The 14,126-nt window shown below is 40.3% G+C and overlaps 1 protein-coding gene across 5 annotated transcripts; it reads right to left on the reverse strand.

Annotated features, from left to right (window-relative positions):
- Nucleotides 1-6,254: 6,254 nt before the first annotated feature.
- LOC108170716 (protein DAY-LENGTH-DEPENDENT DELAYED-GREENING 1, chloroplastic-like) lies at nt 6,255-13,365 on the reverse strand. Of its 5 annotated transcripts, none has more exons than XR_011574600.1 (8): nt 12,564-13,359; nt 12,007-12,092; nt 11,064-11,237; nt 9,610-9,724; nt 8,557-8,654; nt 7,920-8,055; nt 7,689-7,808; nt 6,255-6,722 (listed from the first exon to the last, which is right to left on the reverse strand). XR_011574600.1 is itself a non-coding variant. In XM_017326011.3 (7 exons), the coding sequence occupies exons 1-7, from the start codon at nt 13,191-13,193 to the stop codon at nt 7,740-7,742; spliced, it is 1,308 nt and encodes a 435-aa protein (XP_017181500.2). In that variant the 5' UTR covers nt 13,194-13,365; the 3' UTR covers nt 7,297-7,739. The 5 variants fall into 5 exon arrangements, 1 of the variants encoding a protein (XP_017181500.2); XR_011574599.1 differs by having other exon boundaries at nt 6,255-6,660; nt 12,564-13,358; XR_011574598.1 differs by having other exon boundaries at nt 6,255-6,719; nt 12,564-13,358.
- Between the last annotated feature and the right edge of the window lie 761 nt (nt 13,366-14,126).

A 14,126-nucleotide genomic window follows, 5' to 3' on the forward strand; every position in this document is an offset into this window, starting at 1 on the left:
CTTCTGGATGGCAAACATTAAGGCAAGGCACATTTTTTCTATTGGGGAGTAGTTCAACTCAGCGCCGGTGAGCGTTCGACTGAGGTAGTAGAGCGCTCTTTCTTTCTGGGATTCGTTTTCTTGTGCCAAGAGTGCTCCAACTGAACTTTCCTGAGCAACAATGTATAATATGAGCGGTTTCCCTGGTACAGGTGCCCCCAGGACAGGTGGACTTGATAAATACTTCTTTATGCTTTCAAAAGCATTGTTGCATGCGTTGTCCCATACGAACGGAACATCTTTCTTCATGAGTCAACTGAACGGTTGACAACGCCCTGCAAGGTTGGAGATGAAGCGTCTGATGAAGGCTAGTCGTCCTTGTAGACTTTTCAACTCGTGCAGGTTTCTTGGCTCGGGCATGCTTTGAATGGCCTTGATCTTTGATTGATCCACTTCAATGCCACGATGCTTGACAATGAAGCCGAGGAACTTTCCAGATGTGACACCAAATGCACACTTTAACGGGTTCATCTTGAGGTTGTATTTTCGCAACCTTTCGAACACTACTCGCAAGTCCTTCAAGTGATCTGATCTTTTCTTTGTCTTGACCACCACATCGTCTACATAGCATTCTACGTTCTTGTGTAGCATGTTATTGAAGATCTTCTGCATTGCGCGTTGATATGTAGCTTCAGCATTCTTCAGACCAAAGGGCATCACCTTGTAGTAGTAGATACCTTTTGGAGTGCGGAAGGCTGTTAGTTCCTCATCTTCAAGAGCCATACGAATTTGATTGTATCCAGAAGAGCCGTCCGCGAATGATAGTGCCTCATGGCCAGTGGTCGCGTCCATCATGATTTCAATGATTGGCAAGGGGAAGTCATCCTTTGGGCAAGCATCATTGAGGTCTCGGAAGTCTACGCAAACACGTATTTGTCCAGATTTCTTAAGGAATATGATGATGTTAGAGATCCACTTGGGGTATTGCACTTCTCGAATGAAGCCTGCTTCAATCTACTTGTCAATCTCGGCCTCGATTTGTTGGATACGCTCGGATCGATAGCGTCTTTGAGTTTGCTTTATTGGTCGCGTTCCAGGCTTGACTGCAAGATGATGCACAGCGATGATAGGGTCGAGGCCGGGCATTTCCTTGTAGGTCCAAGCAAAGACGTCCTTGTACTCTAATAGCAGCTGGTAATACTTATCTATCTCGTCTGCACTTAGTAATGCACTCACGAAGATAGGCTTCGGTTCCTAACTTGTGCCTAAGTTGAGTTCTTTGAGATCGTCAACTGTGGCCTGCCCCCCATCTTCGAGTTGTGACGGTGTTGCAATGACATCTTCATCGAGGATTTCATCTTCTTCACCTTCTTGGATTGTGCTGTGGAAGACGTCTTGGGCCTCTTCTTCGGTGTTAACCTCTCGAGCTTGTTGGCATGAAGATTGTCCAGTGTGGATGATGGTGCGCCTTTTTACTTTCAGTGATCCAACTGTGTTTAACCTCCAAAATTGCTTGGCACTTCATTCTTGAAGGAATGGAACTTCGAACGTCATCCTTTTCTGCCAGACGATCGATCTTTTCTACTTCTGGTGTCGTCTTTCTCTTTCTGGAAGGCTCTTTGACTTCTTCAAGTCTTTCCATAACTGACTGTCATGGAGGAAAGTTAGTCGTATTGCTTTGCTTCTTAGGTTTCGACAACCTTTTGAAAACAGAGCTTCGAGATGCTGACGTGTTAAGCCTTTTGAAGACGAAAGTTCTGTTTTGACCGCCAATGAGTTTAGGTGCCGAAACTCTGGGCCTTGAACGATTTATTCTATCGAATACTGACGTCTGGGGGGCAGGTTGAGGCTCATCTTTATCTTGTATAATGCTCACGCTGATATGTTGAGCGCTAGCATTTTTTGCTTTGCTGGAGATCTTCACCTGTGCATTTGGTGTGAAGCCAAGTCCCGCTTTGTTGTTGTTAACCCCGTAACCATGCTTCTCCAACTTCTTCTGAGTTTTAGTGAGATCACGTTTGTTGTCTTGGAAGATGTTCGAATCCTTCTTTCCCAAATTTGCAAAGGAGGTGAAGTTGTACCCAGCTTTCGACATGAGTTTGTAGGCGTTTGGATCAAAACCTTATTCGGTCCTCTTGGTTGGGAGAAAGCTTGGTTCTACCCCTTTTGGCAGGCCTTTTATGAAGCCTTGTGATGGTCTTGCAACCTTAGTGTCGCCTAGCTGTGTCAGAGGCAAAACTGCATTCGTTTTGAGCAACTTTACATTATCCATGTGCCGCTGTGCATCGGCTTTGCTTGCTGCAGTTTCAAACGGGGATTGACCATTCTTTCTTCTCGATGTCGGGATGTATCGAAAAACGAGTATGTTTGGTCCATTTGAAGGCATCCTACTCCCTCTAGTTGTTGCAGGTTTAGCAAGCTCATCGTCATTTTTGCTTGAAGATGGCATAGCTTCTTCTTCTTGCTTCTTGGGCACGGCTTGCCACTCCTGCTTTTTAGGTGTTACTTTGCCCATGGATTTGATCTCTTTAGGAAGAGTTTCGGGCACCATGTCTTCATCCATGTAGAACTTGACGTCTGTGAAATGTGATTCGGCTTCGGTGAATGGTTTGGTGTCGCCATAGATCACCTTCACTCTTTCTCGGTAAAATTTTAAGCATTGGTGAAGGGTGGACGGTACTACTCCATTCACATGGATCCAAGGTCTTCCTAAGAGCAAACCGTAGGAATTTCTTGCATGAATCACGTGAAATATTGTGCTTGACTTGAGTTCACCAATGGTCATCTCTACTCGGATCATGCTCATCGCTCTTTGTCCTCCTTGGTTAAAACCTTGGATTAGTAGACGATTTAGGGATAGTTCATCCACCTTGATGCTGATTGTGGTCATTGTTGACTTTGGCATGATATTTATGGCTAATCCGCTATCCACAAGCATGCAGTCGACTTTGTGCTCCTTTACGTACCCAGAGACGAAAAGATGACGGTTGTAAAGCTTGGATCCTAGCAGCAAGTCTTCGTCGGTGAAGTGGATTATGTCATCGGCAGCACAGCATGTGGCACACTCGTGTGGCCGAAGCCTCAAGCCTTCGTTCTTGCTTTCTTACACTTCGTGGTCGTTTGGACTTGTTAAAACTGCTACCAGTGCCATTCGTATCTTCTTTGGCAATTGTAGCGCTTCCTCGATGCTAAAGTGTGTTGGCAGACCTTCTTCAGGTGTAAGAGTATTTTCTCCCTCAGTGGCGACAACTTTGCCTTTCGAGGGTTCTTCCATTTCTACTTCGACCATATGACATGCAGCGATAGTGCAATGTTGGAAGAAGTCCTCCGGGAAGTACTCGTGTAAGGAGACGAGAATGCGTGGCTTTTGCTCCACAGGTTCCCCAGCATATGTTGGCTTAGTAACTCTTATGTTTCTTTTAGGCTTCCTATTGCTGCGGCGGCGGTGCTTTCTCCCTTGTTCCCCCTTTGGCTTTATAGTTTGCGGTCTCAGTTTCCTCCTCCTCTTATAGGTCACCAATGTCCATCCTTTGTCATCGTCAGTAGGTGCATCTTGGTTGCTTGCTCCCAATGACGATGGTGCAGAAGGTGCAGTGTGGTTTGAGTATTGCCGAGCATGGTCAGGCATTTCTTGAAGAGGCACGGGATCAAAGGATCCAAACACGATCGTAGTGGTGTGCGTTGCAGCTGTGTCTTCTAAGTCGAGCTCAATCCGCCCTTATTGTGCCAACTTCATGATGAGTTCTTTTAGGATGAAACACTTGCCCACATGATGACCCACGATGCGATGGTACTTGCAGTACTTGGGATCATTGATGCGATTCATCTCTTCAGGGCGTTTGCATTCGGGCAACTCAATCACCTTCTTCTCCAGCAGGTCGTCCAGCATTGCGTCCATGTCGGAGTCCGGAAAAGGGTATACCTTCTGCTCTAGTTCCCTTAAAGTGTTTTTGTACCTATCTTGGGTGTGGGAATGCTCACTTCTTTTTATCTCCTTTGCTTTGTTATTGAAGGAGATTTTGACGGGTACGGACGAGGTCTTGATAGGGGTGGTATTGGTGGTAAAAGCTTCCTTGGCGGGCTTTTTCCCATGATTGTCTACTCTTGAAGTAAACACCTTATCCCTTTTGAAATCGGTGATTGGCTCCTTCTTTCCATGGTGGGCGATGCTCAGCTGCATGTCGTGGGCACGAGTGGCTAATTCTTTAAAAGTTTGTGGTTTGATACCTTGAATGATGTATTGTAAACCCCATTGCATGCCCTGGATGCACATCTCGATTGAAGAAATCTCGGAGATTCTGTCCTTACAGTCGAGGCTTAGATTACGCCATCGGTTGATGTAGTCCATGACTGGTTCTTCCTTCCATTGCTTCGTGCTCGTCAGCTCTAGCATGCTCATAGTGTAGCAGGTTCTGTAGAAGCGGTTGAGGAATTCCCTTTCCAACTATTCCCAGCTGTTGATGGACTCAGGCTCCAGGTCCTTGTACCACTCAAAGGCGTTTCTTTTTAACGAGCGCACAAACTGCTTGGCAAGGTAATCTCCCTACGTCCCTGCATTGTTGCCGGTTTCGACGAAATGTGCGACATGTTGCTTCGGGTTTCCCTTTCTGTCAAATTGCATAAACTTCAACGGTTGATAGCCCCTCGGCATTTTTAAGGCGTCGATCTTCCTAGAGTAAGGCTTCGAGTACAACGTGGTGGCATGGGAGCTCCCTTCGTACTGTGCCTTGATGGTGTTGGTGATCATCTCTTGCAGCTGCTGGATAGAAAGAGATCCCATGAGTGTCACTGCTTGGTCTGGCTCCGGCTTCACATCAATTTTCTTCACCGAAGGCTCCTCTTCTTCGCCAGCTTCTCCCTTTAGTGGATCATCCTCTGGGTCAGGTTTCTCGCCATCCTGCGCCTCCAATCGGTTGACTAGTGCTGCAATTTGCAAGTCTTTTTCTTCCACAATTCGAGTTAGCCTTGCGATTGCTTCATTCATTTGAGCCAGCTGCTCATCAATTGAAGTTGCTCCAGTGGTCATGACTTGCATGGCTGAACTACCGCTTGAATCGGCATCAGAGAGCATGGATTCGGAGTATTTCCTTGGGTTTTCCCCCCTTGGTGCCCTTAGTGAGGCTAAGGTGATCATAAGCTCGTGCCTTAGGTGCTCTTGTTCCCTTGGTAGAGTTGATACAGAGGTGAAAGAGGCGGCAGAAGTAGCTCTTGTCTTGCTTCGAGTCGTGATGCCCAAAGTGACACCACTTGCGACGAAGACACTCTTGTTCTTTACGCCGGTTGCGGGAACAGTTTGAGTCTTCCTTGATGCCATTAATTTTGGAAGTGTGCTTAAATTTCTTGAACGGAGAAAGAGATGAAAGTTAAAGATGGTCCCACTGGGCGTGCCAAATTTGTGAACACGAAATTTTCCTGAAAATGAAAAAGAAAAGAACAACGTACACAAAGTAATATTTGTATTTGATGATTTTGGGTTACAATCTCTCTCAAATTTGATCATCTGATTCGATCTCCGTAAGGTGTTGATTTGTGGATGTGCAATTGATCCAAAGGGTCGTTGGGCTTGATCTAAGGATGAACGTTCTTTAAGGGGCGTGGGCTTGATCTTGAAGGTGGATTTGAGCGGATCTTCAAGGAGCCGTTGGGGTTTGATCTTGAGGATGAGCGTTTCTTCAAGGGCCGTTTGATCTTGAGGATGAGCGTTTCTTCAAGGACCGTTGAGGCTTGATCTTGAATAACGGTGATGAACGGATCTTCAAGGGGCTTTTGGGCTTGATCTTAAAGAACAGTGATGAACGGATCTTCAAGGGCTTTTGGGCTTGATGAACGGATCTTCAAAGGCTTTTGGGCTTGATCTTGAAGAACGGTGATGAACGGACCTTCAAAGGGCTTTTGGGTTTGATCTTGAAGAATAATTGGATGTGTGGATTTATCGACGTTGTTGATCCAAAGGGCCGTCGGGGCTTGATCTTGAAAGAACGAAGAACGAAGAACAAAGAAGGCTTTCTTGATTCTTCGGGAACCTAGATGCTTGAGAGCTTCGGAGTTTCAGAGCTTCAGAGCTTCAAGGTGTAATCTGAAAATTCCTCCCTAAAATGAATGAAATGGCTTCTATTTATAGAATTTTCCAATGCCTAATTTTGAATATAATATGCATATGAAATAAATCGTTTCTGTCAGGTGTTGACATGTGTCCTATTTGATGACTTTTCCGATTTATTTTGATTTTTCATTTAGTCACACGCTACGTGTAAAATTTATGTGATACATGAGCGTTGAAATTGTAACTATTGGTCAACATTTATTTCACCGAAATTTCGATGTCTACACCTTAACTTGAAAAAAATCAAAAAATGATTAAAAAAAAAAAAAAGACAACGCCACCACCCCTCTTCTTCCTTCAGTCCCCCTCCACAGACCCTTCATAGATTTTATGATCAGGGTTTTCACTGCCTAGCTACTTCTTCTGTCCATAAAGCTCAAAACCTTTTGCATTGAGCTCCATTCCATTATCCAAATTGAGAAAATGTCCGGCCGTTGAGGAGGCGGGCGATGGTGGCCCACTTGTTCCCGAACCGGGCATGGGCCCGAATAATTGTGTCGTCCTCCTCGGGAGTGAAAGCGCAGTGCTCCAGCGGTGACAGCTAGTTGCACTACTGCAGCCAGCACGACTTCCCGGACCTACTTGGAATCAACTTGCTTATCAGCGACCAATTCCTGGGGCCGTGCTTCTGCACCAGCTTCTAGAGCGAGTGGGTTTGTCAAGTTTTTTTTTTCAGAAGTCTTTTGTCCTTATTATTAAAATAAAGTTAGTGGGTGGTTTTTTATTAAAATGTAAAGATTTGAAGTCATTTTCATTAGTTTTCCTTTAAAAAAAAGCTTATTATATTAACACTTCACATATTGTTCAATAAATTTCACATACTTAATACACATCACATTTGCTTTTTTGAATTAAAAATTATCTTAATACACTCAACATATTTTCCCATAATATCCTCACACCCCACATTCTCTTTATACACTATACATTTTCGACATACACCGCACACTTTTCAAATCTTATAACACTCATTTTTAATTTTCAATGACTGAATCTAAACATTTAAACGTTTAGTTTACCGAATGATTTCAAATTAAATGATTTGAAAAATGTTTCGATTCATTTGAACATTTTTCAAGAATAATAATAATAATGATTTCAAACTGAAGATTTAATGTACATTATATATATATGTATATATATATATATATAATGTAGATTTAATTACGTACTAGTACTATATATAATGTAGATTTAATTGTACGTACTAGTACTACGCATAAACATCTTTTACTGTTTTTATACCACATTTGTCATTTATGGGTAAGAATGAATGGAAAAGGATCCTCTCTAGGTCCTCTTTATGGGGATTCGGAGGATCAATCAATCATGTTCGTTCATTGTATATCGTGCAATCAGTTTTCGTTAGATACTATTTATATTCAATTTTAAATTTTAAATTTAAAATTATTTATGATCATACAATGTACGATGAACGAACATGATTAATTGATCATCCTGATCCGGAGAGGATGCTTTTTCAGAATGAATGATATCCAAACAACTACAATGCGCTATACACTCATGCAATGATATAAACCTCCCTCTATACGGGAAACCAAGGAAACAAAAAGAAATGTAATCTTCGTGGTACATGGCTACCTACCTTTCTCAAAATTCTCTTAAATGCCAGAGAAAACCCACACAAAGAATTTTACTAGTGACGCTTCATTTCCCGGAATATGTTTGTCACCTTCGGGGATAATCTTGGAAGGAATTTAAACAGCTGCACCACAAATACAAATGGTACCAAATTGTAAAGAAACTACAAGCAATAAAGCATGTACGAGTGGTTTGTGAAACTGAAATTACTACATAGGAGAAGAGCAGAACATACCCAAAGTTTGACGCATGCATCCATGATAACTGGAATCAGGCAGATGAAAATGGTTATGGCAGACTGATCAACCTCAAGCCCATAATGCTCAACAAAAATTTCTAACAACGTTTGCCAACCAGACTCAGAATGATACCTGCAGGAATGCAGTTGTGTACCTCAATCAGAAAAGTTTGATATGCAAGCACGTTGGTCACACGAGGATGAGTAGGATAGCAATCAGAGAAATGAAACTGAAGAATTGGAAATAAAATTATCCTACCACAAGATGGCGACATTCACCTAAGGGACATTGTGCATCCTTGACATGCAATATAATATACGTAATGTGTGTGTGTGTGCCTGTGCGTGTATATATATGGGGTAATATTCTCTTACCACATAACTAGGTAAGTTATGTCATGAGACTGTGAATCTGGACTTCACACTCTCACAAGAGCCCGCCTAATCAGCAGTCCATATTGACAGTCTAGCTATGTAACGTACTAAGCTATCTGGCAAGAGAAAATTCCATATATATGTGTGTCTTTAATTTTATAGCTTTCCATAGTAGTAAGCAAATTTGAACAAACACTGTATTGTATACTGAATATAGTAACAGAAATTCACAGTAATAAACAAAAGAGCAGTTCATTACCCTAAAAAAATATCTGTGATAAGTATAATTAGAAATGCCTTCCCGGTATCTGAAATATTATTTATTATCTTATAACCTGTAAATTTCAGCAATGCTACCTGCAAAAGGAAGAGGACGAATAAAAAACGGAAATACAATCAATTTAACAAGACTTAGTGCAGAGTTCTTAGCAGGCAGTTTAAATCTGAAACAAAATAATCTCCAAGAACACAAATATGCTTCTTAAGAAAGTAGCTACACCTATATAGTATATCTTCATGGGTACTCCATGAAGTTAAGCTATAATTTCATTGCCAAACTGATAAATCAAGCAACATAGTCTCCAAAGATCAGCCGGGGTACTCTATTACTTCTAAGTAACAAATAATGATGACTGGAATTTATGTGAACCAACGTGAACTTAAAATCCTGTGAATATTAATCATAAAGGTTAAGATAATGCTTGGGAGAAGAGTCACATCGGCCAAGAATGCTTACATTTGCATGGAACTCTTAAAGCTCACCTCTGCAATCTGCATAGAAAGTGATATAGTTTTCCTACTTTCCTAACATTAATTTCTCTGCTTCATTCCAATTAGTTAGATCCAATATTTGTTGTACCTTACGTCACCACTCCCATCCAGACATCAAATGTTCTATAGTCTTGACCTACTAATACGATAGATCTATTTTGTGTCAGTATTCATATGATATTTATAGCTATAATTCTAAGCAGATAAAAGGCATCACAACTTCAAAAGTTTGTTGACGCATTCTGCAAACAATGAGGATGCATATTCATCACCCTAACCAAATAGATCATAAACAGACCAAAAATGACTGCACATATAACAATTGAGAAAAAGGCAAAGAAAAAACATTCTAGTAGTAGGAACTGACACTCATAGCTAACAATGCAATAACTGCTCATACTACCATATCTGCAAGACAAATGGAGTTGTTAACTGTAACATTCCCAGGACATTCAGTTTTAGGCAACGCTATTATGATCGTAATGGGATAAAATTTTCATGCATGAAAGTACACCACAGAAAGAAAGTAATAGTAGCTCACTTTACTCTGATTGCTGTATAAAAGAACGAATAATGAGATCCCGAATATCATATCTGACCATATGTTGGCAAATGCTTTACGATTCTCTAGTCTCCATTCATCTCTCAGCTCTAACCTGTTGAAGCCATAAGAAAAGTAATTTGGATGATATTCGTCATTGAAACTAAAGTCCAAAATCTAGTTTAAGAAGATTAGAACATAAAGGGAATTTTCCAATATTATCTCAAAAAATAATACTTAGTTTCAACATTTCTAGTCACATTACACCATAATTAAAAATGTAAAATCATTGACATAGGTAAATTTATTAGCCATAAGTAAAAAGTGAGAATACTTGATGACCTTTTACAATTATAACCCTGACATTTTTCTCATTGCATACTAGGGCATTTGGATCTCTGAAATGAGAGTTATTTTTGTTATGTAGATCCAAAAGTCCAAGTGTGCAGTGTACTGAGAAAAATGTCCAGCTATAACTTTACACCATACCATCATTCATATACAAGAGAACCTTAATGAAATAAGTCCAGCTAAAAACAAAATCTGTTTTCTAATGACAGGTGCCATGTGTTTAAAGGTTTTTGGATTATTTACAAAATTAATTGTATTCATTAGAGTTAGGTATGCTATGCTTACATTGTGATCACTGGGCTAATTATATCCGTGTACTGATATAAATATCAGCGGCTTCCTCCTCTGTACAATGATATTGCATTCATTTTAATTGAAAATTCCTTTCCTTCTTTCTTCCTCCCTGCTGTGATTTCTCTGTCTTTTCACTCTGTGTTACAAGAGTTCAGATTTTTTCCCCCCCTTTTTTTTTTCCTGCAAGCATACATCCATACATTTCCCAGCCCTCTACTTTGAACTTCTAAACCCACCAGTTTTGGTCATACTCTGTACATTTCTTCTATATGTTAATGCATCGCCTCCCCTTACCTTGTACCTTGTTGTCAACCCCGGTATTAGGGCAGGTGCAGTTTCTCTGAAGGACAATGGTTCGACTATACTAGTACTCATGTAGAATCCCAACTACTCTTTTATTACTTAAGATAGATTATAACTGTTCTGGGTCAAATCTTCACTTTTAACTTTTTACCTGATTTAAAGGCTTTTAGCAGCCTGAATAAAGCTATAATTTATGGAGGTTTACACAATGGAACTAGTCATTGATGTAAAGATCAAACTAATAATTTCTACATGTTTGACTGTTTATATGGTGACATGTTCTAGAGTCACAAGCCACAAACTATACTGCTCAAGTCTTGGCATGTGTGGCTACTTTTAGCCCTTTTATAGAAAACTCCATTCTAATCTACCCCCTCATCTCAATTGTGACTTTGTGAACCTAATTTAAACTTGGATAAAGACTAAAAGACTACAACGGTAAAAGACTACAACGGTAATGTTATGGAGGCTCTTTCTAGAGGAGTACTAAAGAGCGGGAATCTTACGCTTTATGCCGCAACTCCCACCAAACCTCATCATCAGAAAGCGGTGGAGATTTTCCAATTTCCATCTCAAGATGAAATCTTGCTCCCTCCATTTTTAATTCCTCAACCATTTGAAGCTTTTGATTTCTTCTGACGTCAAGCAACTGTGCTGCAAGTGGTACGGTCTTCACATATCTGTTCGCAAGCAAGTGGGTGCTCCATTAGTTCATAATTTTAGAGGTAAAAGTAATGGTTAAAAATGAAGTTAATACCAGGTCCAATGCAACAAAAAATATGCTGAACTTACAATCTTTTTCCTTTAGTTTATACAAGCATGCATAAATAACACACGCATAAATATGTATAAATGTATAACCAACAACCTAACAATAGTGGTTCAAAACTAAGTTTTTTGACATAACTACTGAAATAAGAAACTTGTAAAACAGAACCAACCTACCTACAGAAAAGTTCTTAGTTAAGAAGGTGGAGGTGGAGGAGGAGTAGAAAGGCTGCATTTAGAGAAGTATGTGAAATTCTATATTCTACACAGTACACACACAATCGCACGCATGCCTTTCTTTAAAAGGTCGTACCCAGTGCACAAGGCTCCCGCTTTACGCAGGGTCTGGGAGAGGTGAATGTCAGCACGCATGTCTTTCTTTAAAAGAAGAAAATTATTGTAGCCACTTATTTCAAGATATGTTCCTGATGCAGTCTTCTTTTCTGGCATCAATAGGGATAAGCACATTAAGGCAATATGCCTTAGAAGTTTGTTGAATAATTTAGTTATGCTGCCTTTAGATGGTGCAACGAAATGGAGTTAATAACAATATATATGGAGAGTAAAAATTCCAAAGACACAGGATTGGATATTGGTATTTAAACATGTTCACTCGGAAATTAAACAAGGAAACATTGCACGTGTGTTTATATATCCGATAAGCAAAAGAGATAACGCTACCTGTCTAAGAAAGGCATCAGAACATAGTCGTGAACCACAAAATCCAAGGCCCAGGGTATGATAATTAATACTGCCAAAAATTTAGCCTGTAAAAAAGGATGAATTTGGCTTAGGACAATCAGTCCTTTAACAATAAAAAGAAGATCGCAACATGTAATAGCACAAGACTAATATTGCTATAGGAAAAAAAGCGGGCTTACAGAAAATTACACTAAAACCATTTGATCTCATAATTTTGTTGCCTGTTGTAAAAATGTTCCAAGGCAGAAACACCAATGCAATATATAAAGTTGAATACTGCAATTGTTTTGATAGCTCCTCTATTAAAGTTAGGAATGTTTAATGTTTAGATTGTTTCTCTTTCATTCTTTATACTCTGTTTATACATATTGCGCACTTACGATCAACGAATAGCGTTTAACCTTTAGTTTCCACCGGAATTAGTAATGCGACTGAACAGTTAACAGCATGAGTGACGAGTGCATAATTAGATTTTTGGAGTGCGAATAATAGTTGGCAAGTAAAATGCATATTGTTGTTGTACTAGTTGTAGTTACCGAATTGAGTGAGGCGTAGCGAAAAACGCGGTCTTCATAGAGCATGTCATCCTCCTCATCTTCTTCCTTTCCGAGGACAAAATCGCTGAGAGAGTAAATCAATCCCCTTTCTTGAGCAGGATCTGACTGCACAGATGCTTCCCAGGAGGAAGTAGAAGAATTAGAGTTAGAATTAGAATCCGAAATCCAATCCTCCCACATGCGGTTCTCCTCGTTGGTCATATCCTGCTGTGCTTCCCTCAACTCCACGATTGCTTCTGCCCTCGTCTTCCACGCATCAAATTTCTCAGCTTCTTCGCATCTGCTGTTGGCGGCAGCTGGGGAGGAGCCATCTAACTCCTCTTCCTGCTCCTCCTCCGCCGCCAGCATGTCGTCCTCCTTCAAACCAAGCCAATTCCCATCGTCGTCGAAAAAGAATGTTTGCCACCAAGTCCTTTTCCTTTTCCTTTTTCCAGAAGCATTTGGAATGTGCTCTGCAGCGGCAGACCTCCGCCGCCTTGTATCAACCACCAGAGGCAGTGGCGTCGACAAATTTCCGTGGAAAATGGAGTTGCGGCTGAGCAGATTGAGCTTGGGGTTAACAAAGATCAAGCTTTTGCACAAGACGGCGGAGGAGGACATGATTAACATAGTAAGCCCACATTTTCCAGCTCCTCAAAGCAAAAATTGAAGAATTCAAACACGAACATCAAAACTAGTTGGTGGATAAAGAGCTTCTTCACTCTTCACACGTTAGGGAGGAAAGTGGATGACGGTTGGGAACGTTTAGTTGTTCATTTATTTTAGGGCTTACATCGAAAATGGTTCTTAAAAATTCAACCACACCTTTAAAACAATCTCTAAAATTAATAATTGATAATTTCTGAAAATAAGTGTCGCAAATCATAATTATATTAAAAATTATGTTATATGCTGATATGGTCTCTAAAATTCACCTAGACCATCAAGATAGTTCTTGAAATTGAAAATCAAATATTGTAATCCTAAAAACAAGTGTCTCAACAATATGATCTTTCCGTCACAATTCTGTAAAAAATTATGTTGTGTGCTAAGGTGACACATGTGACGACCCATCCCTAATTTTCCATGTAAATTCCTTCCTGAGTATATAAAATGACGTTTATGCCCTTATTGGCAAAGTGGAACCTGACGTGGACATAGTTATTCGGCTTTTAATTTATTTTTCTCATTATCATAACTAAATAGTACTCGTTGTTACAAATGCGTGAGCGCAAGTTAGGCCCGAATTGGATTTATAACGAAGAAGTTACGTTTAGTTAAAGTGCGTTAGCAACGCATAGAATTGTACATGTGTGCTACTTATTTAGTGTAGGAAATACTATTTTTGATAAGGAGACAGATTTCGTGTACCTTGAATTATAAAAAAATCTTATCATTTTCTCCCTTTAAAAAAGGGGTCCCATAACCCTATCTCACCACCAATTAGTCACTCTCTTCATTTCTCTCACCAACTTCTCTCTCTCTCTTTTGTCCAATTATAAAACCTTTCTCTCTCTCTTTCTCTCTCTCTCTCTCTCTCTCTCTCATCTTCTCTTTCTCTCC

Source organism: Malus domestica, chromosome 13, assembly GCF_042453785.1.
Source record: "Malus domestica chromosome 13, GDT2T_hap1".
NCBI classification, from domain to species: Eukaryota; Viridiplantae; Streptophyta; class Magnoliopsida; order Rosales; family Rosaceae; genus Malus; species Malus domestica.